The sequence below is a fragment of the Rhinolophus hipposideros genome (genome assembly GCF_964194185.1).
Source record: "Rhinolophus hipposideros genome assembly, chromosome: 14".
NCBI lineage: Eukaryota > Metazoa > Chordata > Mammalia > Chiroptera > Rhinolophidae > Rhinolophus > Rhinolophus hipposideros.
Window position 1 is genome coordinate 60,479,430 of NC_138060.1, and position 23,206 is coordinate 60,502,635.

The 23,206-nt window shown below is 40.7% G+C and overlaps 1 protein-coding gene across 30 annotated transcripts in view; it reads right to left on the bottom strand.

The window, feature by feature from the left end:
- The window catches only part of MAP4 (microtubule associated protein 4), a 149,245-nt gene that overhangs the window by 62,094 nt on the left and 63,945 nt on the right, over nucleotides 1-23,206 (bottom strand). For all 30 annotated transcript variants that reach the window (XM_081072521.1, XM_081072520.1, XM_081072519.1 and 27 more), the window contains exon 3: nucleotides 19,892-19,960. In XM_081072521.1, coding sequence (XP_080928647.1) covers nucleotides 19,892-19,960 — 69 coding nt within the window. The remainder of the gene's footprint in view (nucleotides 1-19,891; nucleotides 19,961-23,206) is intronic.

Below are 23,206 nucleotides of genomic sequence, written 5' to 3' on the forward strand. Positions count from 1 at the left end.
ATATGAAAGTAATCACATGTGGATATTAAGTTGTATTCATGTCCACTGACCATATTTCAATGACTTCTACTCATTCTGCCAATTTATTCCAGACAACTATGGATAATTGATATTCCAACTCTAAAGTGAAGATGAAAAACCACTTTCCCAAGCTGGGCAAACTTTCATGGATATTTAATATTCTCATTATGGAATATAATTTGGAACACTGAACCACATATGAATCAAGAAGGAAATTCATGTCCAAACATTTTGTTCTCTTCCTGTTTCTGGTCCCTCAGATTCTGAAGGATTTCTTCACATTCTGAGAAGAAGTCTGTCAGCCCCTGGCAGGGTTTGCTTTCCGTTACTTTCAGATCTTTCTCCTCCGGGCACAGAGCTGGACGTGGAGCGAGATCCTCCCCTCTGAGGAAGCACAGAGAGGCACTGAGCCGGGAGAGGGTCAGGTTTCAATCCCTGGTCCTCTAACTCAACGCACACCTTGCCTCCCACCCCTGCCTCACATCCTATTACCAGGGAGGCAAGACCAAAATTCTGCCAGAATCCTCGATCTCACAAACCTCTGCTTCTTTGGTTTACTAATGCCTAATGAAAAACAAAACATTCTGCAGGCACTTGGTGCAGTAGCTTTCTCTCTGCTCTGAAAAAAATGCAATAAAAACACAATGTGTTAGCTATATTTTAATAAAAATCTTTAAAACCACAGTGTGATATCTTTCGCATCCACTGGTCATAACCATGGCCAGTTCTTTAGAAAGTGTGTTAACAGTGCACACAAACACATACCAAGTCTTCGGAAGGGCGTCCACTGGTGCCCTAGTAGGTGATCAGTTTTATTTAAACCAAATTAAGTAAGGTATCCTTTAACTCAACCATTCAAAATTTCGCATTTATACACTTCAGCTGGTTGACCAGTCATTCACAGTTTTTCTTGAAAGTGAATGAATCAAATATAACAAAAATACCAAGCATTTAACATTGTCTTGAGCTGCACTCATTCATTCAACAATCACGTAAGTACCTAAACTATGGGCCCGGTTCCAGGGATAAAGCAGTGAATAAAATGTGCCTGGTTCTAGTGCGTTTTCTTCTCTTCCTGTTCGTGGGGTGCCATGCAGGTGTGTGGGACACCCCGTGGTGCTCACCCCCATAAGTTTCAGCAGACCAGACCCCTCAGTGGCTTTATGTGGGTTCTGCTGTCACCCCCGCCAGTTTCCTAGTGAGTTTGCATGGCCCTGGGCGGCTTTCTCGAGCTGTGTTGGTACCCCTGCAAGTGGTGCCCCTATGCCAGCCTCAGCCTGTAGGGTCAAACCTTAGCACGCTCTAGGGCAAAGCACATAAGCTACAGTCCACGGGCCAGATCTGCCCTGGACCCCATTTCTACAGAGGCCCCAACCTAACAGTGATTTGTACATTTTTAAAAAACAGAATTTGATTTTTAGAGTAGTTTCAGGTTCACAGCAAAACTGAAGAGAAGGTACAGGAATTTCCCCAAAGCCTCCAGTGCCCCCACAGCCTCTTCCATTAACGTCCCTCACCAGCAGGGTACATTTGTTACAATCAGTGAACCTAATCTGACACATCATTATAACCCAAAGTTCATAGGGCCTTTACATTTTTAAATGGTTTTAAAAATGAAAAGCTTATTTTGTGACATTTGAAAATTATGTGAAATTTACATGTGTCTATAAATAAAGTTTTATTGGAACACAGCCATGCTCATTTGTCTATGTATTGTCTGTGGCTGCTGAAACAGTGACCTACCTACGTTTAATGAGGTAGAGATGCCAAAGCTTTGCTGGCAAGGCGTAAAGGAAGGACTCAAAGGAGACAAACGTTGGAATTGATTTTTTACGTGTGGCCTACATTGCACAAGAAAACCCAGAAGACACTCCTTTAACTAAGGCATCGAGAAACACATTAGTGGGGAAGCACCCGCACCCTTGAAAAGCTCTGTGGTTGTTCTCCTTTGTAGTATAGACCTGTCCCCCTAGAAGTGGGTCAGCAAACTTTATCTGTAAAGGGTCAGATGTAAATACTTCATGCTTTGCAGGCCACACAGTCTCTGTCACACGCCCAGATATGACCACAGGGGATATCATCCCTGAAGTGAGTTCCCTGATTTCAGTTGGGATGATGGGACCCTGGAATAGCAGAGGCCAAGCAGAAGCACTTACTCATCAAAGACAAGGTGGGTACGTCTACCATAAAAGGCAGCAGGGCCATGTGGGTAATCAGAAGGCCTTGGCCCACCAGGACCTTTCGCGGTAGTTCACTGATCTCAGGGTTCCACAGGTAGCCAACCAACTAAAACATGGATTGATCTACATAACAGGAAAAAACGCTCCCTCTGGTAGTAAAAACCTTCCTTGAAAAGTCACAGTCTATCATCCAGTTTCCAGACTGACGTCAATTCAGAAACCCAGAACCTGTTCAGGAAAGATCCTGCATCGCTTCCACAAGTACGTACTATGAATCCAACTCCAAGCTTCCCTAAGGCCATTTCCTAGAGTGACTATGGATTAAAGTAAATACCCAGACCTAATTCCTGGGGACCCAAAATGCCACTGTGGCTTACCAGTCAAAGTGATGGCTTATGGAAGTGAGGTAATAGATGGAGTGCTTAGCTCAAGTCCAAGTCACAGTGGACGCAGTTGTTCCATGGACCTACATTGTGGTTATTTCCTTAGTTCCTGGATGAATTGGGAACAGACATATTTGGCAATTAGCCGAAGTCCCACCTTGGCTCTCCACTACCAGCTTGCTGGCCCAACTGACAAGGGTCATTATAACAGGAAGGGCTAATGGGAATCCCTTAGAACTTCCCCTCCCTACCAACATATTAAATCAGAGGCAATACAACACCCCTAGAAGAATTAAAGAGATTGATGCCATTATCAAAGACGTGAAATAAACAAAGGTGATGATACCTATCCTATCACATCCCTTTTGGGTTGTGCAGAAGTCCAATGGATGTTGGCGAATGGCTGTGAACTATCCTAACTTAATCAGGAGATTACTCCACCTGACAGCTGACGCCCAGATGTGGCATCTTTATTGCACTCTGTATACTGATATCGTCCTGGCGAATGTCTTTTTTCCATACCAATTTGCAAGGACCAACCAGAAGCACTTTGCTTTTACCCGCCTTTTGTTACATGCCTGTGAGTCTTGCCTCGGGGCTCCATCAATTCTACCAGGATAAAGCTCAGAGACATTGAACATCATGACATTCCAAAAAATATCCCACTCGCCCACTATGCCAACATTAGGCTAACTGGGTTTGATGAGTAGAAAGTAGCAAGCATAGATACTTTAGTAAGAGCATAGGAGTTAAGCCACAAAAATTCAAGGGCCCTTCACATCACCTAAGTGTTTGGAACCAATGGCTCAAAGGATGTCAAGATTTCCCTTCCAAGGTGAGTAAGTTATTACAGACACATAATCAACAATGTAAAAGAGGAGCAGTACTTAGTAGACACTTTTGGATTTGGTAGGTAACACATACCACCTCTGCGTGGACTTCTTTAACCCATGACAAAGTCACCTGTCAGGCTGACAGAGTGGGGATCACAGCCAGACAAGGTTCTGCAGCAAGTTTACACCACCGTTCAAGCTGCTTTGCCATTTGGACCTTATGATCCACCAGATCCAGTGATATCTGAAGCGTCTATGGCAAATAGGGATGCTGAGTGGGGCCTCGGGCAAGAATAAGAGAATGACAGCCCAAACTTCTAGACTTTTAGAGAAAACCTACAGTCTCTTCTGCAGACAACTATTTGCCTTTGACGACTACCTTCAGGCTTGTTATCGGGTGTTGGCAGAGGTTAAATGCCTAAACATGGGCATCATGTAACCACATAGCCTGAGCAGTTCTCATCATGAAGAACTGCTGCACGGTGTCTAACCCAGCTAGTTGGGCTTACACAGCACCAATCTGTGATCAAGCAGAAATGAGGTATAAGAGGCCCAATTCAAGAAGGTGCAAAGACATGAGCAAGTTACCTGAGCAGGTGGCTCAGGCCCCTCCCGCCCTGCCCCCTTCCGCACTGCCCCCTCCCGCACTGCCCCCTTCTGCACTGCCTCCTCTACTCAGCCCACGCCAATGGCCGCGCGAGTTCCATATGACCCGCTGAACGAGGAAGACACAAGCCTAATCTGGTTTACACAGTCTGCAAATATGCTGGTACAGATGCAGCAACTAAAAGTCACCCTGAAGGACAACAGTGAAGGAAAACCCTCTCAGTGGGTGCAACTTCGGGTTGCACATTTGGCTGTCCCCTCTGCCTGGAGTGAGACAGAGCACAGATTGGCTCTGATTATGAACAATTATTAAGGATTTTGCTGGTTGATTAGGGACTTGGAAAGAAATGGTGACAGGAAATTTGGGGAAAATATATGTGGATAAAAGTCTCACAGTGGGCACAGACTAAGATATTTGTGTCCCACGTGAATAATTATTAAAGGGCAGTCACTGTAGATGAAGCTCTTAATAACTAGGTCCAAAAAAAATGAGCTATCTGTGGCCATCAGCCTCCTTCCGCAGGAGTGCTTCCTCAATGAACCCATAAGAAGAGGCCATGGTGGCAGGGACGGAGGCTCTGCACGAGCGCAACGACAGGGACTTCCCCTAAACAAGGCTGACCTGGCTAAAGCTACTGCCAAGTGTCTAATGTGCCAATAGCACAGGCCAGCACTGAGCCCCCCAACATGGCACATTCCCAGGGAGACTACCCACCCAGTGGCAAGTTATTACACTAAACTGATTTCATCACGGGGGTGGGAGTGTTGGACAGGGGCAGAGATTTGTCCTCGATGGAATAAACATGTATTCTAGATACAGATTTATCTTCTCTGCCTATAATGCTTCTGTCAGCACCAGCACCCAAGTTCTCACAAAATGCCTGATCCACCATCTTGACACTCCACACAGCATTGCTTCTGATCAAGAAAGTCATTGCACAGCAAAGCGAACAAATGGGCTCATGCTCATGGAATTAACTGGTATTATATCGCACCCCATCTCCCAAAATGGCTGGCCTGATTGAACAGCGGAATCACTTACTGAAGACTCAGTTCCCTTTTCAGTTGGAAGAGCGTCGTCAAAGAATGGGGTAACACTTTGAATGAGAGATCCTTACAAGGCGCTGCTGCTCCCACAGCCAGAGTGTGTGCATCTGGGAATCACTTCTATACCCAATAACCCACTCACAAAATTTTTGTTTCCCCTCCTGACTACTTTGAGTTCTGCTAGTTTGAAGGTCTTAGTCCCCAAGGAGGGACTATATTTACCAGCATACACAACAATGGTTCAACTGAACCAACAGGCAGCAAAGGGGGTCAGTCTACTGGCTGGAATGATGGGGCCTGATTATCAAGGGGGAATGGCTGCTGCTACACAATGGAAGCAAGGAGGGCTATGTCTGGAGCCGGGGGATTCTTGGAGATACCTCTTACTACTTCCACACAAATAAGAAAGCTTAATAGAAAATGGAACTACCCAAAAAAGACCAGGCTACTGAGAAAATGAAAGTTTGAAAGTCTGGATCATTTTACCAGGTAAAGAACTTCAACCAGCTGAGGTTCTGGCTGAGAGCAAAGGAAATCTCAAATGAGTAGTTGAAGAAAGAAGGCCTCGATATCAACTATGGTCTCGTGACTAATTACAGAAATGAGAACTGTGATGGCTCTATTTTCTCTTTGTTATATTTTTTTGCTTGTTTATTTGCATATTCTAATCATTTTCTTCTTTCTTCCCATTACTACAAGTTGTTAAGGGTTAACTTCACAATCAGTCTCTTGGGAACAGTAGCCAAAGGGTGATTGTCTCTCAGCCCCACCCTCCCCTTCACCACTTTGCTTGCGATGATGGCACTTTGTCAGTTGGCAGGCGTGCTGGAGGAAGGGGCTTCTCTTCCTGCTTCCTGTGTACTTTTCCCTCTTCTTGCTCCCATGGTGCTCTGCTTGCGTGCAGAACCCCAACATGTTTTAGTGGGCATTCCGGCAGCGTCTTCCCAGGCAAGTTCTGCCCGTACCCTAGGCTGGCTTCCCGGGGTACGGGAAGCTTCCCATCTGCCAACCTTGCCGACAGCAGCACCTCAGCAAAAATCTTCAGCACCCGAGGAAGACACCGAAGATAAGAAACTAGCTTTGGAGGAGAATTGTTCTCTCCTTGTGTACTCTGCCTGAGTCCTAGGGGTGGTAACTGCTCCCCGTATCTGCCCTCTTGGATACTTCAGAGTTCTCTTCCCCCCTCAAAATTAATTTCCTGTTCAAATTACCGTGTTGTTTCTGTCTACTGACTAGACTTTGACTAATACTGACACTGAGAATTAAAAACAGTGCAATGGCTTAAATCCACATAATAAAAAAAAAGGGAGGGGTAGGAGAACAAGAGATGTTTAAACCAAAGAAAATAAATCAGAAGGCACATGTTAATCTCTAATTCGAAAGCTATCATGTGCATGAGAAAACAGTCTAGACTGCGTTTTTGCTGCTCAGTGCCAGGAGCAGCGGCAGCAGCCCCAACAACAGAATACCTCTGTTTTACACAGAGAAACTGAAGACCCAAAATACTGGCTTTTATTAATCAGGAAGCAGAACTCTTCAATGAAGACCTCTAAGGAGTCTAAAGTCAATACTTAAATTTACACTGCTTTGCATCTTCTCATCACGTTTTCAAAGACTGAAAATCTACTGGAGAACCAGCCATACCAGGTTTTTGCAGTGACAAAGTCCTAAATTAATTTCCTCACAATTAACAAAATAAAAGTTCTTCCTTCAGTTTGCCTGGAGTTCTTTTATAGCTTCACCTTCAAATTTTGTCTTCTAGAAACAGAGCATCTCCGAAGACACAATGGACTGCAGACATGTTCTAGTTACATCCAATTCAAACGCTGTTATATAATCATTGAAACAGAAAAAGATGCTGATGGCCAAACAAAGAATGATTTATTGGCAAAAGTATTTACTGTGAGGTCTTCCCATGTGGACGTTAATCATCATCCTAATATCATCTTACATATATCAACCCCTTCATCCAGGTTACAAAGCACTGAAAGTATTTTCTGCCCCTTAACCCAAACAATTCTTTTATTACTAGTTCACGTTTAATAGAGGAAGAACCTTCAGCTCAAAGAGGGCAAATAACTTGCATAAGAGACCAAACCTGGCAGGTGAAGATCCAGGCCTGCTCTTCACAGTTTTCTCGAATTTAAAAAAATCACTAAGGGGAACTTATTTCTAGAAAGACACATGCCAATACCCGGCAAAAATCATTGCAATTATAGCTGACCTTGCTAACTTGCTTTTCCCACACGAGGCCTGAATCAGAAAGAAACACCTACTCAGAGAAAGGAAAGGAAGAGAAAGGAAAAAAGCATACTCAAACTGCTTATGCAACTTCCCAAGGTACAAAAATTTAAGTCAGGTAACCTTTCTGTCCATATATAAAATGGCCAGGGCACGTTGCTTTTTTCAGCATTAAACACGACAGCCATAATGGTCTTGATAAAAGTTGTAATTTTTTTCAAAGCACAGAAAGATCATAGCACAATGCTTGGTTATTTAAAAAAAAATTATTTTTCAACCTCAGTGACAATGCTTTAGCCATGAAAACATGGGAAAGGAGGGATATGGAAAGTCACTGTAAAGCTAACACTGTTGGGAACAGAGGACTAACACCAGAGCAAATGGGCTAAACGGCACGTCTCAGGCTTTGCCACGAAAGGGGGGGGGTGTGCACCATGGGTCCATTAAAAGCTGCTACCACATCTCTTACACGCTACAGAAGCCCAGCCTGGGACCTGCGGGCACCAGTCCTGATGGGCTTTAGAAGGAGCAGAAAATGCAATGGCAGAAGCCCCCTCCCATACCCTAGCGCGGGTGCTGCTTCTGCAGAGCTCTGCTTCAGTCAGCGCCTCCAAGCACATCCTCCAGCCTCCACCCCTGCGCCTGCTTACCTTCCTCTCCACCCTCCCATTGCAGCACAGACCTCACTCCTTGCTCAGAAACAGATTTCTTCCCTTCAGAGTTGTTTAGGTTTTACTGAGCACGTACCACATGCCAGACATTGTTCTAAGTGCCAGGCCACAGCAGGGACCAAAATGAACACCCTGTCCTTCTCATAGTATTTACCTTCTAGTGGGGAAAGTCAGACAATAAACAAGATAAATAATTAAACTGTACGGATTATAACGTGACAAGTACCATGGAGAAAATTAAAGCGAAGAAGTAGGAGAGAAAAACGGAAAGGGTGCAATTTTAGATAAGGTAGGCGAGAGTAAACTACGAGTACGTCCGAGGGAAGAGCATTCCAGAGAAAACAGCTAGTGTGTGGAGCCCAAGGCAGCAGCCCACCAGGCTGGTTCAGGGACAGTAGCAAGAACACCAGAGAAGCGCAGTTAGCCAAGGGGAGAATTAGGAGAAGATATGGTCAGAGACAACAGGGTATCACATGGCCTTGTGGTGTCTGGGAAGGATTTTGGCTTTTACTTTGAGATGGGAAACCACGGGGGGGGGGGCGGGGGAACTTGGAGCAAAAGAGTAATCTGATCCACATCCAGGACCACTCCAGATGCTTTTGAGAATATTCTGGAGGGAGCAAACACATGAAAGGGGAGAGACGAATGTGGAAGGTTATCACAGGAGTCCCAACGGAGAGACCGAGGCTCCAGTTGGGGAGAGAGCAGTGGGAGTGGCAAGAAGTGGTCAGGTGCCAGGTCTGTTTTTCTGACAAATTAAAAGTGGTGTGTCAGACAAAGAGAGGATGGGGAAGCCGAACGTTTAGCCTGAGCAACTAAAAGGACGTTCTACCTCCATTTAATGAGAGAGAGAAGCAGATTTTGGTTTTTGTTCTGTTTTGGTCGGTAAGGGGGAGATGAGGAGATATATTGGGGAGACAGTTTAGGACATCTCAAATTTAAAATGTCAACTCTACATCCATGGAACTTCAAATTTACTTAGTTCTCATCCAACCTCCTCATGGAATTTAACCAATATTACATCTGTTCTTACAAAATGTTCCTCATAACTGTTTAGCATTTACGTAATTTTTACATATTTGTGGATTTCTCTCTCCAATTGGACAACAAACTAGAACAAATCCACAAAACTGCCAACATATAAAGCATTACTTTAATTCTGAAGAGGTCTGTAGTGTACACAGTGGTTAATCTGAAAATCACCTTTTTTCAAATAAGCTGGCTTTATTTATTTTTATCGTTTTTAAGTGTACAGTTCCATGTACAGTTCCATGGCATTAAATACATTCACACTGTTATGCAAACATCACTGCCAAACAACTCCAGAACATTTTTCATCTTGCAAAACTGAAACTCTGAAACAGGACCTGCCCAACCCCACTCCTCCCAACTCTTGGCAGCTCCCATTCTACTTTCTCTCTCTATGAATCTGACTACTTATATACTGGACCTCATATAAGTCGAATCAGTATCGTCCTTTTATTTCCCTTAGTATAATGTCTTTAAGGCTCATCCATGTTGGAGTGTGTGTTAGAATTTCCTTCCTTTCTTAGGCTGAATATCACTCCATGGTGTGTGGAGACCACATTTTGTTTATCCACCCATCCGTCAATGGCTCCTGGGTTGCTTCCACCTTTTGGTGACTAATGCTGCGATGAACATGTATGTAGAAATATATTTGAGTCCCTGTTTTTAATTCCTTTGGGTCTATACCCAAAAGTGGGAATGCTAGATCATACAATTCTTGTTTTACCTTTCTGTGGAGCTGCCATGCTTTTTCTCATAGCAGCTGCATTATTTTACAATCCCACCAATTGCACCCAACTGCACCAAGGGTCCAATTTCACCACATCCTCACCAACACAGTACTGTCTGTTTGTTTGCTTGTTCTTTAATAATAACCATCTTAACGGGTGTCAAGTGGTATCTCACTGTGGTTTTCATTTGCATTTTCCTAATGATTAGTGCTGTTAAGCTTCTTTTCATGTGCTTATTGGTTATTTGTATATTCTTCTTTGAAGAAATGTCTATTCAAGTCTCTTGCTCATTTTTAATCAAGTTGTTTTTATGTTGTTGAGTTGTAGAAATGCTTTATATATTCTGGATACTAATTCCTTAACAGATATGTTTTGCAAATATTTTCTCCGATTTCGTGGACTGCCTTTTTGCTGTATTGATAAGTGTCCTTTGATGCACAAAAGTTTTAATTTTCATGTAGTCCAATTTTTCTATTTTTACTCTTGTTTCCTGTGCTTTTTGATGTCATATCCAAGATATCGTTGCCAGATCCAGTGTCATGAAGCTTATGCTCCATATTTTCTTCTAAGAGTTTTTATAGTTTCAGCTCTTACATTTAGGTCTTTGATCCATTTTGAGTTAATTCTTGTGTAAGGTGTAAAGTTAAGGGTTCATTCTTTTGCATGTGAATATCCAGTTTTCCTAACACCATTTATTGAAAAGACTATCTTTTCCCTATTAAATGGCACCCTTGTGTAAAATCGTTTCACCATATATGCAAGGGTTCATTTCTAGGCTCTCTTCTATTCCTGGATCTATACGTCTGTCTTTATGTCAGGGCCACACTGTTTTGATTACTGTAGTACTACAGTAAGTTTTGAAATCAGGAAGTGTGAGTCCTCCAACTTTATTCTTTTTAAAGATTGTTTTAGTTATTTGGGATCCTCGAGATTCCATATGAATTTTAGGATAGATTTTTCTATTTCTACAAAAAAACAGTGGTTGAGATTTTGAGAAAAAGAAAATCATCTCTTGAAAAAGCACTTTAAATCTTCCTACCAGAAACGGATATTTCACTGCTATTTTGGAAGCTCCTGGAAGCTCACAGTTGTAGTAATCATTTGCATACATCGTCTTATCCACACCCCAGAATTTTTCACAAGGAATTAATCCTTGAACAATGTAAAAAGCATATAAAAGTTAATTACTCAAATCTCTCCTTTAAAACATTAGGATGAGAGCCCTAAAATATACAAAGCAAAAACAGGCGATTCAACAATGATTGTTGGAGACTGCAATACCTCACTTTCAATAATGCATAGAACAACTAGACAGAATACCAACAAGGAATAGAACACCTAAACAACATACTAGAAACCAAATAGACCTAACAGACATTTTAAAGAACACTCCACCCAACGACAGCAGAAGACACATTTTTCTCAAGTACACGTGAAACATTCTCCAAGACATATGTTAAGCTCTAAAACAAGCCTGAATATAATTAAAAGGATTGAAATCATACAAAATATGTTCTCCAATCACAATCTAATTAAAACAGAGAATGACAACAGAAAGTAGTTTGGGAAATTCACAAGTATATGGAAATTAACAACATACTCCTAAACTACCAGTAAGTCAAAGAAATCACACAGGAAATTAGAAAATACTTTGAGATGAATGAAAATGAAAACACAACACACCACAACTTATATGAGACACAGCTAACAGTGCTTAAAGGGAAATTTACAGCTGAAAAAACAAGTAAAAGGGATCACAAATCAATAACATAACCTTAAGAAACTAGAAAAAGAAGAACAAACTAAACCCAAAAGAAGCAGAAGGAAGGAAATAATGCAGATTAGAGTGAAATAGAGAAAAAAACAAACAAAAAAAGTTCATTCTTTGCAAAGATCAACAATATTGACAAATTTTACAAGACTGATTAACAAAAAGAGATGACTCAAATTACTAAATTCAGGAATTAAAGAGGAGACATCAATACCAATCTTACAGAAATAAAACAGTTTTTAAGGGAATACTAAGAATAATGGTATGTCAACAAATTACATAACCTAGATGAAATGGACAAATTCCTAAAAAGAAAGAACTACTGAAACTTATTCAAGAAGAAAACATTAGGATGGGAAATTCCAAAACTAATTTTTCTGGGTAGTTCTACTGTTTCTAACAATTAGGCGTGGGTATTAGTTCCATGAATTCAAGGATTTTTACTCTCTATAAAACATAAGCAGGCAACTCTTATTGAATTAACCTCCTGGTTTACTGCTCACCCTTGTGCCCAATCCTCCTTTAAAGCCTGTCTTGTACCCCTGCTATAGCTGCAGCGTGCAGCAGCGTGTAGGTGTGACTTGAAGCACCGTATTTTGCCGTGTATAAGGTGCTGCTGTGTATAATGCATACCCACGTTTTTGGCCCAAACTTTAAGGGAAAAAATCTTTCATTTTAATTTTTTAATTCAAATTTTTATTTTTTTTACGTTTAGGTACTTGTTTTTTGTATTATAAAGGAATTTTTTAATATGTTATGGTACAAGAAATTTTATGTAATAAATAATTAAAAACACAAGAACAGATACAAGAAATGTTATGTACAGGTAAAAAATTTACAATATCTATGCATCACAGAAGGCCAAGAAGCCTTCGTTGTTGCAAGTTCGTCCTAAGTTTAATAAAACCGATGATCGTATTCCAGGGTATTATTTTGCATACAGATATCATTATTGATTTCTAGAGTTATACTGTTAACTCATAAGCATAAATAAATTAAAAACATTTTAAACAGATATGGAATTAGTACTACCTATATATAATATGCATCCTTATTTTTTCCTCATAAATTTGGGCAAAAAGGTGCACATCATACACGGCAAAATACGGTGTTTTATTTTAATCAAACCAGAGTTTTCTGCCCTACATCACCTCTGATGCCAGAGACAAGACATTTGTAGTCTGGAACTGCCCAAGTGCAGACCCAGAAGTACAGGTGTTAACCCCTGAGAGATGGCCAGTGATGACTAGAACTCAGGTGGAAAATCCTGATGAGACACAGTTCCTCAAAAAATCCCAACAGGATTAAGCCCCTTTTGTCCACAGCAGTGACTAAGTTAGTAATACCTCATTGTATTGGCTTTTTCTCTTCCCAATTTCATTTTTCCCCATCTCCCATTCTGCTCAAAATAAGCCCCCTACATGCAAATCCCTTGCCTCAGCCTGAATTTTCTTCCAGAAAGTTGGACCTAAAAAAAGCCTTAAAACAGGCCTTTAAAAGTCCGTTCCTTCCCACTGAAAGGTCTTTCTGATGCTTAGTGTGCACTTAAGAAGATCCACTGTGATATGACATATTGTGGTAGAAAGAGCATAGGGCTTCTTATCAGATGAGGTTCCGTTTTGAGCTCTATCATTAACCTAACTTCAACTCTTCCAGTGAAAAATGGATATGCTGTTACACGTTCACAAGAGCTTTATAAAACTCTGTTTTATAAAATGACACTTATTATTAATGACACATATCAGATAGAACAATCTGTTCAAGTCTAGATTCAGGTAAATAAACAGGATCAATTAACAGCAGCTGTTTGTGAATGTTAGCAGTTTTATGAGTAAAACTCCTGATCTCTGATAGAGTGTGCCTGTATATATAATGCTTTGGTTTTTCTTAGAAAAGAGAATGTATTCATACATTATTATAGAATTACAAATAAATATTTTATATCTATCTACATATGCCTTTGGCATAGTGTGGAGTTTTATTCCACAAAGAGAACCAAATCACGTAAACAAAGTTATGATTTAAAAATTGTATCAGAATTATGGACTCACTCAAAGGAAGAGGCTATTTTGTCTTATTCAATACAAAACCCCAACAGAAACTGAATTCAAACGGCTCACAGTATCATCAAATGTTTTGCTTAGATAAAAGATTCTTCAGCCCCAGTTCATGTGCTGGTTTCAAGGGAGCCCTAAAAACGTAACATGCTGCATTAATCGGTACGTGTGTTTTGTTGAGACGTTCAACATTTTTACCAGACAACCACGAACCAAAAAAACTTTAAGAAACATATATAACAGGTTGTTATTTTACTGAAGTGTTTCCAACATTCAACTCATAGCTGGAAAGTGAAAGAAAAAAGCAAAAGCTTTGTTACTAGGATTTGGGGAGGAGGCAAGGAAAAGGACGTCTTGCCAGGTCCACGTGCAGGAACACAGACAGCCTGCAGCCTGATGATTGGACTTCACTGACGGTTATAATGCCAACTTGTGGGTTGGTTGTAATAGCTGCTCAGACACTAACATTACAGATTTATTTTCTGTTAAGATTTCGCACTTTTGATGCCTTAAATTTTCTAACGCTAAATCTAATGCTTTTTATCTGATGATACAAGAGACAGTCTGAAATACCTAGGGTATCTCCTATGTCAGGATACTCTAACGAAGCAGTTTTACTGTTTCACTGCTGTTGTGACCTGAGGGCCTGATACCACGTCATATCCAGAACAGTTATCACAATAATAAGCCACCTACTCTGATTACAATGGAAACTACCAGTAACACTGCCATTTGCGAGTGCTTAGTATGCTGCATAGCTAGCCCCAAACACTATAAATAACAGTCATTTGCCTCCACGGTAGCACAGAGGTTTATTCCACAAATAATTTGTGGTTAAGTCTTGGTAAGCCTTCACTGTAATGGAAACAGCACCAATATAAAATGGAGGATAATCCAGTTTGACACATGACTTCGAAATGAAAATAACACCCTGGGCCTGTCCCCCTAGCCCTGTCTGTCTCTATCCAGAACTCTCTCGTGCCTCCCACCTCCATCCAACATGTTATCAGGTCAACAAAGGGGAAGAATCCAACTGTAACCAGGCTTCATCTCACGTTCATCAAAATGAAAATGCTATTGAATGTAACAGAATTATTTAATAATTCAGAAGACGTTTCGGGAAGACTGTGAACGTGAATTTAAGTTGGACTACACTGAACATGCATGTAGTATTAGAAGATATCTGACAATAATTGATATGCTATGAAACTGTCTTTTGGAGTAACTGCACATTGCCACTCTGCCAACTGTCTTTCTCAGCAGATGTTATAGAATATCAAATAGTCATTTGGGCTTCTGAACTCTTAAAGATTCTAGATAAAAGAGAGTTACTCTGAGAATCAAAAACAACAACATAAGTGAAACTGCCTGGCAAAAAAGTAAAAGGGCCACACAATTATGAATTATGGGATAGGATTAGAAGCTTTGTTAGATGGAGAACTCATGCCCTAAGCGTGTCTTTATTTACCAAACTCACATCTTAGTCAGATTATACTTCAATAATTAAACACCCCAACCAAAATCCAGTCCATAAGATGTTAATGTAAGATGTTTATTAGTGTAATTTTAGTAAGCACAATGATCACATTAAAATGTCCCAAATATACACAAAAAATATAAACTTAGGTGCATGAACAAGGTTATAAAAATATTTAAAAACAAAGTTCTACATCTTCAACATTGGGGGGGTGGGGGGAGAGAGAGAGAGAGAGAGAGAGAGAGAGAGAGAGAGAGAGATTGAGAGAGACTGAGAAAGATCACATAACAGAAACATCACATTTCAAGAAGGCAACCCTGACGAGTCTGGACATCTCACCCGTGAGATACTGGGCCACTCAGGTGTGACTATCATGGCAACACAGCATTTTATTACAGGACTGGCTCCTTTATATGAAGCTACATGTGAAACATTAAATTTCTTTCAAAATGAAACATCCAAGTGAAACAGAGTGAGCTAACAATACATACCAAATTTTAGCTGCTGTTAGTAGAAAACTTCAATTTCATAAATGAAAAAATATATATATTTGGAAAAAAACAAACTTCAAACAAAAACGTAACACAATGGAAATGAAAGTGGAATAAATCAATGTCAATAATGAAGTGCAAGTATGTGCCTTTGACCACAAACACAGCAGGGTCCTCCCCCGGCTCCTCCCCCCACCTGTCATCTAGACAAGCTGCAGAGATTGGTTAGAAGTGATAGATGTCAAACGTGATTTTAAAAAGCTAGCACTACAGTCGTGAAAAGTTCCCTGACCAAAAAAAGGGGCACAAGAAAATGTATTAAACAGCCACACCCCAAGGGGAAGAGCTGTGTTTTACACGTACTTGGTGGTGTGGTCTCCTACGGTGACTGTTTCCATATTTGATCAACTGCTTAGAATGTAAGCATAAAGCTCCTCCCTCTAAAATATGCCTTCCTTAAGTGTCTTCTCTCCAGAACCCACAGAAGGACTTCTTGGCAGAGAAACCAACCCATGTGACCAGATCCTCGTGACCAGAAGCGGGAATGCTTCCTACATTCCAGAAGTCATTGCAGGGACTCAGTTTAAACTTGCATAATATTCTGATTTTACCATCCCAAAAGCAGTTGTGTATGAGAGGATCTAAAACCATGTACATCTCATCTCGAACTCTTCCTTAGAACATGGTGCCATTTATTTTAATCTGAAACAATCAGTAGCTTGGCGATTATAAAAACCTGTACAGTCAGTCAGAAGATAGAAAATGTAAGAGAATATTTCACATTCTAGACCTCAAACCAGAACTCCTCTAAGATTTCAAAACATGGCCCATGTTTTGTATTCTGTTTCTAAAAATCCAATCACAGCTTATCACTTGAATAGTTCCGCAGTACTTATCTCAAATGGCTCCAGTTTTTTTAGCTATTAATTTGGAAAACTAAGGAACAAAAATCAGAAAGTCCCACTGAAACAATCGTCAGAACGTGTGACTATTGATGCTAATGTTCGTGGTGAAAGACTGGACACAAAGGTCGTCATGGGTGACCCACCCCCCTAGCATGCTGTATAAAGACACCTCCAGAGTTCAAAGGGATACTAACCCTGAACAGAGATGGAGTCCAATCAGGTGATCACTTCATTAGAAACTTAATAAATTCTTATCCTTCAATGTGTTGCCATTTAGTTTCATTCTCATGTTATTATACAAAAAGTTATTTTCTATCTGTATCAACATCCCAGTATTCTAACAATACTGGATTCCATTTAACTTCTCGATTCTTAATTTGCTAGTTCTTGATCATGTTAAGAAAGTAATTTTGGTTATAAAATTCCACACACAATAATAAGGTGGTTAAAGTTTCAGGAGAATCTAAGCCTAGACAAAATAAATAATAATTTCGTAATAGAAACCATTTCAGCCCAACTTGCAATTAACAAAGGATGATTTAATATGAGGAAATACTTTCCAAAGTTTTGTCAGAGATGCCTTAAATTTAGAAAATTTTAAATTCAAATATTGATCATTACTCAGATTTTAGTAAGGTGGAGAGAAACATAGGTAGCCTAAAAGATTACCCTTCCCTAAAAGCAAGCTCACAGAGGGAGAGAGGAGGGAGAGGAAAGGGGGTTCACTGCAGTACTGGTGGACTCAATCCCTTTATGAAAGCACATGTTCTCATTTGGTGTCACCATATTCTAATTCGTGTGGAAGACTGAAAACCAAATGAAAAACACCAACCAAAAATGTTTAAAGAAAAGAAAAGTGTGAGATTGAATTAAATGATAAAATGAGTTTTAAGAGAACAAGAAATAAAAACCATTAGACGACCTTTATAAAGATACTAAAATTCAAAAGACTTTTCCTTGTACTTTGTGCTCACAAAGGGAAAGGAGGTTCCATCAAGCCCTGCAGAGTACAAGAAGAAGCAGGTGGTTTGCTCAGGCATCAGCAGAAAGAGGCCCCGAAGAACTACCCTCAGCTTCTTCTATCTCGTGTCCAGGGAAGAAAAGCAAAGCTCTGCAAAATGCTGAAGGTTTTAGAAGTGTAACGGTGCTTAGGAAAGATCACTGGTCTGGTGTTGCAGCAGCCCCAGTGGTGAGAGACACTCTAGGCTTCTAGGAGAAGAAAAATAGAAAGGGAGGAAGAAATAGGAAGGGGAAGGAAGGGGCGGAAAAGCACAGGTCATTAGTAAACAGCAAGTTCAACATAGCAAGGTGCTCACTCGTAACCCCTTTATACGCTATCAGTGGGGCCGATCTGCTCTTGGGGCTAGACATCATTCTGAAGGAAACAGAAACGGGAATTTTCCAACAGCACGGAGCTAAATGCTCCAGTTAGTGATGGCCAAATTAGAGCAAGGTCATGACATGCTCCCAAAACATGCACTCTTCATCCCCTCCCTACTCCTTCCCACCCCCAATGAAACACATATTTTCAGTAAAGCATCTACTTAAATACAATCAAGATGGCAAATTCAGAACATAAACATGTTCCCAGGTCTTCCTCCCCAAGGGTGGAAAGGTGTCCAAGAGCAGAAGACCTGCTCTCATAATGTCACTGAGAAGTTCGTACACAGCTGGGTCCTTTTTTGCCTCCAGGGAACTGAAAGTCTTGCAACAGTAAGGACTAGACTGCATGTTTTTCCTGAAGTATTAAGATTTGGCAGTGGGAAGCAACTGCTACATAAAGTTTGAGTCTCTTGTGGTCATACTTGACATCTTGCTGGAGAAGAAACCTACTCTAGTTTTTCTTGTTTTGTTTTGTTTTGTTTTTAAGGAGGGCGCAGGTCACAATGGCCCAAGTGGGGATCGAACCGGCAACCTTAGTGCTACCAGCACCATGCTCTAAGCAACTGAGCTAACCAGCCACCCCAAACCTACTCTAGTTTTGATAGCTGTTTCCTTCATGGACGAAAACGGCATCTACTCCTTTGATGGCCAATCAAACCACCCCGCCCAGCCTTGGCTTCCCCTGGCATTGCCTCCTGGTTAAAGAAACCTGCATTGACTCATTTTTTAAAGTTCATGTTCAAGTTTCCTTTAATCACAGGGATAATTCCAGAAATGTTTTCTTAAAACCAAATTACATAGAGGACTTTGCTTTCCAAGCAGGCACAGAAACAGCCAATACCACATACAATTCCGATTATCAAAAAAACACAAAACCTTCATTTTACAATACTGGGGGATACAGTGGCACTTCTGGTTGTTTCTAGCTTTTAACATGCAGAGTTCCTAATTCATGAGTTGCAAATAGGGATGTTAATGTCACTGGGTAAAACTAACAGTCACACCAAATAGAACCTAGTCATCAATAAATCTGAAGTACAAAGATATAGACAACATTTCTGAAGGTCACAGAATAAAGAATAAATCCAGGCGTAACTGCTATTGCTAACAAAGCCCTCTGGAAGCCTTAGAAACTGAGAAATCCTGCGGTGGCTCAAGGAAAGGCTTCTCAAAGCTGAAGTATGTGTACAAGAGGGAAAACACAGACGCGGCCCACGTCTAGCGCTTGCCTCCACTACAGTCACGGGACTCGGATGTTAGGCCCCAGTGAAGAAGAGCACACTGGGCTGCAGAGAACACTGTGCTTGATCACCAGAAGTCCCTTCATTTGGCTCAACAGCGTCAGTCTGATCACAATGGCAGATATGTGCTGTTATTTATGAAAATTCCACATGACTGTGCTATCAGCTACCTAAGAAACAGGACATCGCTGTGGGCCGTGCTACTGCTTCGAGAACTCTGCTCACTACAAATACACTGGGGGTAGGGGTTAGTGCTAATTATGAGGTGGGAACCCACAGGGAACTCAGTACTAGCTGACAGAGTATCAAAGCCCTAATAACAGGCTGGGAGTTCAAGTTAGAGACAGATTTCAAAAGTAACAACTAAGGGAAAAATCAAGGAAAAACGGACTGAGGGCAAACAAGAAAAGAAAGAACATTCCATCTATGGCTGACAGGTTTCCTACCACTGAACAGTGGAAAGCAAAACTAAGCAGTGTGTACTCAGGGACAAGCGCTGCCCGAAGCGCAGCGGGGGCCAAAGGCCTCCAATATAACGTATTTTCATGACGATTATTCTGCTTCTGTAAGTGGATTGTTAAGATTGATCCAGCTCTGGTGTGGTACAACTACAACAAATATTCAAAGAATATCAAAGGAAATTCACTCTTTTCTTTCCGTTGGAGATGTGATGTGGCAGATGCCCGGGGTTTAAGTACATCCAACAAGATCAACGATATCCTTAGAAATAATCCATTGGCTCCACTAACAGTCCTCAAAGGAGCGTACCCAGGTGTTTACTGGGAGCGTTTCACCCACACATTTGGGGGATGCAGCGAACCTCTTACCTGGAGTGTCATTCCCTTTTATTCCATGATCACCATTGGCTAGTGCTGCTGGTTTAGAAGACGGGGTACCTGCAACAACCAAAAAGAATTGTCCATTGTGACAGACAGAAAAATGATACACAGGTCGAACTACTATCTCCCTAGTAGGATTTTTGTCACTCTTCATAGCATTAGCTTACAGCAGATAAAAATTGGTCCAAACTTTAAAGACCCAATAAAACGAAATTCAAAAACAGGAGAGAACTGGGTCGTTCATTTCTACGGCACCCAAACTCTGTGCAGCCCCAGCACCCCAGGAGAGCCCTTCCTAACAGCAAGCCCAAGGCTTTTCTGTTCTGTCAACTGTCAACCTGGTGTTCAATCAAACCATCATGAAGCATCGCAGGTTTAGTACTTGATTCAAATCAGAGGCTCCAAGGACACAGGCCACACAAGCCCCACAGAGTAATACAAAGCGCAGGGCACCATCACCGCTCCTGGACCTGAGGATGGCGTGGAGGGCAGCAGCAGTACTTCTGGAAGCAGAGGCCTTTTGTTTTTAACGTGAGCTATTCTAATCTAGTGGCGTCTCATTCACTGATAAGTAAGGATGGCAAGCATCTTTTCATGTTTATGTGCCATGCCTTTATTTTCCTTGAATGGTCAAATTTGTTTACTATTTTTTAACTGGGTTGTTTCTTACCAGCTTTGAGGATTCTGTACATATTCTGAACACCAACCCTTTATCAGATGAGTTTTGCAAGTCTTTTCTCCCAGTCTATAGTAAATTGTATTTCATTTTAACTGTATCTTTTGAAGAGCAAAAGTTTTAAATTTTGATGAACTCTAATTTATCTTTTCTTTCAGCTGTCATGCTTTCAGTGAGGTATCTAAGAAATCTTCACCTAACTCAAGGTCACAGGATTTTTCTCCCCTGTTTTCTTCTAGAAGTTTTATAGTTTTCGAGTTGAGGCTTATGATACCTTTGGAGTTAAATTTTGTATATGGTGTAAGATGTGGGTCTAGGTTCATATTTTTGCATATGGGCATCTAATTACTCCTATAGCATTTGCTGAAAAGGCTATCCTTGTCCTGCTGAAATGACTGCACCTCTGCTGAGAAGCAATGATCAGAATACGATGTGTGGGCACCTTTCTGGACTCTCCTGTTCCACTGACCACGGACAAAAGTCTACCCGTTTTGCCAATACTACACACTGTCTTGATCACTATATTTGTACAGAGATTTGAAATGAGGTTAATGTGAGTCCTCCAAAATGGGTCTTTTCCAAAATTGTTTTGAGTATTCTAATTACTTTGCTTTTCCATATAAATTTGAGGATCAGATGCTGATGTATACAAAAAATCCTGATGGGATCTTGATTGCAATTGCACTGACTACATAGACCCATTTGAGGACGTACCTTTCCTGAAAGGCTCTGGCTACATCTAATATTTCAGCAACCTGTGTAGCTCTGGAGTCAATTTGCCAGCCCAAGAGTTTCCTATGAATCAGTCTCAAGAACCTCACAGAGATATTTCTCATAAGACGAGTGAAAATCGAGAATGCATGTTATGAAAATATAAAACACAAGATTTTACTTGGGAAGACAAGAAACTATCCTGTCCAACTTTCTGGCTTCCATAAATCCAAGACAGAAATCTTTCAAATAAACTCAATGAAAAGATCATTTATTCTGTTATCTCAAATAATAGAGGAATAACTAAAGAGAACCACCTAAAATAACAAGAAAGACCAAAAAGAGAATATAAATTAACTGGAAGATGAACTGGGAAATACAGGAATAGAAGACTTATTAAATACCCACTATGCACCACACACCATGCTACAGCTTCACATATTATGTTTTTCTTATCCAAAGACATGCCAATATGCTCTATCCCATATTTAGGCCAAAATAAATAAATTCTCCTTTACCCTCACACAGTAAAGCTCATAAAATTTATTCTTTCTAGCTCAAGAAAAAAATACGTATTTTTTAAAATCTGCCTCACTTTAAAACACCGATTTTAAAAAATTAAAATAAAATGCAGATTACAGGGAAATGCAAATTACAAAAAAGGATGCCATCTTTTGGCCATGAGGGTAATAAAATCTTTTTAAAATTTGATAGTAGCCAGTGTTGGCAAAAGTGTAGGAAAACAAGTAACACCATTGGGGAAATAAAAATTAGAACAACCTTTTTACAAGACAACTTGGCAGTCCATCAAATTTTGAAATACCTGTTTAACTCAACAATCCATTTTAAGGATTTAGTTCACAAAAAGACGTAAAAGTACACAAAAATGAATGTAAATAGGATGCTTATTATGGTCTTGTTTAAAAAGTAACAAATGCCCACAAATATATTCACTAAACTGTGAAATGATATGCAACTATTAAAAAAAATGAGGTAGCTCTTCATGTACTGATATGGGAATATGCCAGGACATATTAAGAAAAAAATGAAAGAAAATATGGCATAATAGCCTTATAAAAACAACATACAAATAATCAGATAAAAGACTAAAGAATATATAACACACGTCATTAGTAGCTGCCAAGGAACGGAGAATGGGGAACCAGAGACGGGGATGAAAAGGAAGACTTTCACAACCATAACGTCCTGTTTTAATTAAGCACATTAAAGAACTGAAGAGTACACCAAGGTAGCTAACCGAAGCACATGGCCAGCCTCAACGTACTACCACCAGCACTTCAAAACAGCAGAGATCGCCTAAAAGCATGAAGTCAGAAAAGATGTAGAAAGCAACGAGGGTAACCTCCAGTGGACCAGAAATTATGAGATATATCCAAGAAAATGAAAACAAGTAGGACCACACTGAAGGAGAAACCACAGCCCAAAGGTGGCAGGAAAGCAGGACTCCAGGGTACTCTAAGCTTAGAGACAGCAGCGATGATGGGACTCTTCCAAGCTGCCAACCAGGCACCACCTCCCCACGCTGTCCTTCCCTCACTCCACAAGTCAGCTGTGCCAGCCTCCAGATGGGAGCAGCGATTGAATGCTTTGGCACAGCAGGAAGCCAACTCACTGGGTGACTGGTGACACCCAGGAGTGGGAGGCCCCACACCCCACCCACCTGGCAGCACTGTCACATCCCTGCCAGACACAGGTGGCAGTCATACATCACAGGGGACCTCAAAGAAGACAGTATCGCCAACTAACTGGAGAAAGCTACTACCACAGAAGAAAGGCACCACATTCAAAGAGAATATGTATCACTCAGGAAAACAATGTTGAAGCAGTAAATAGGAAACTTTAAAAAAAAGATACCATGTTCTCTCAGAAGAATAGAAGAAAATATCACAAATCAG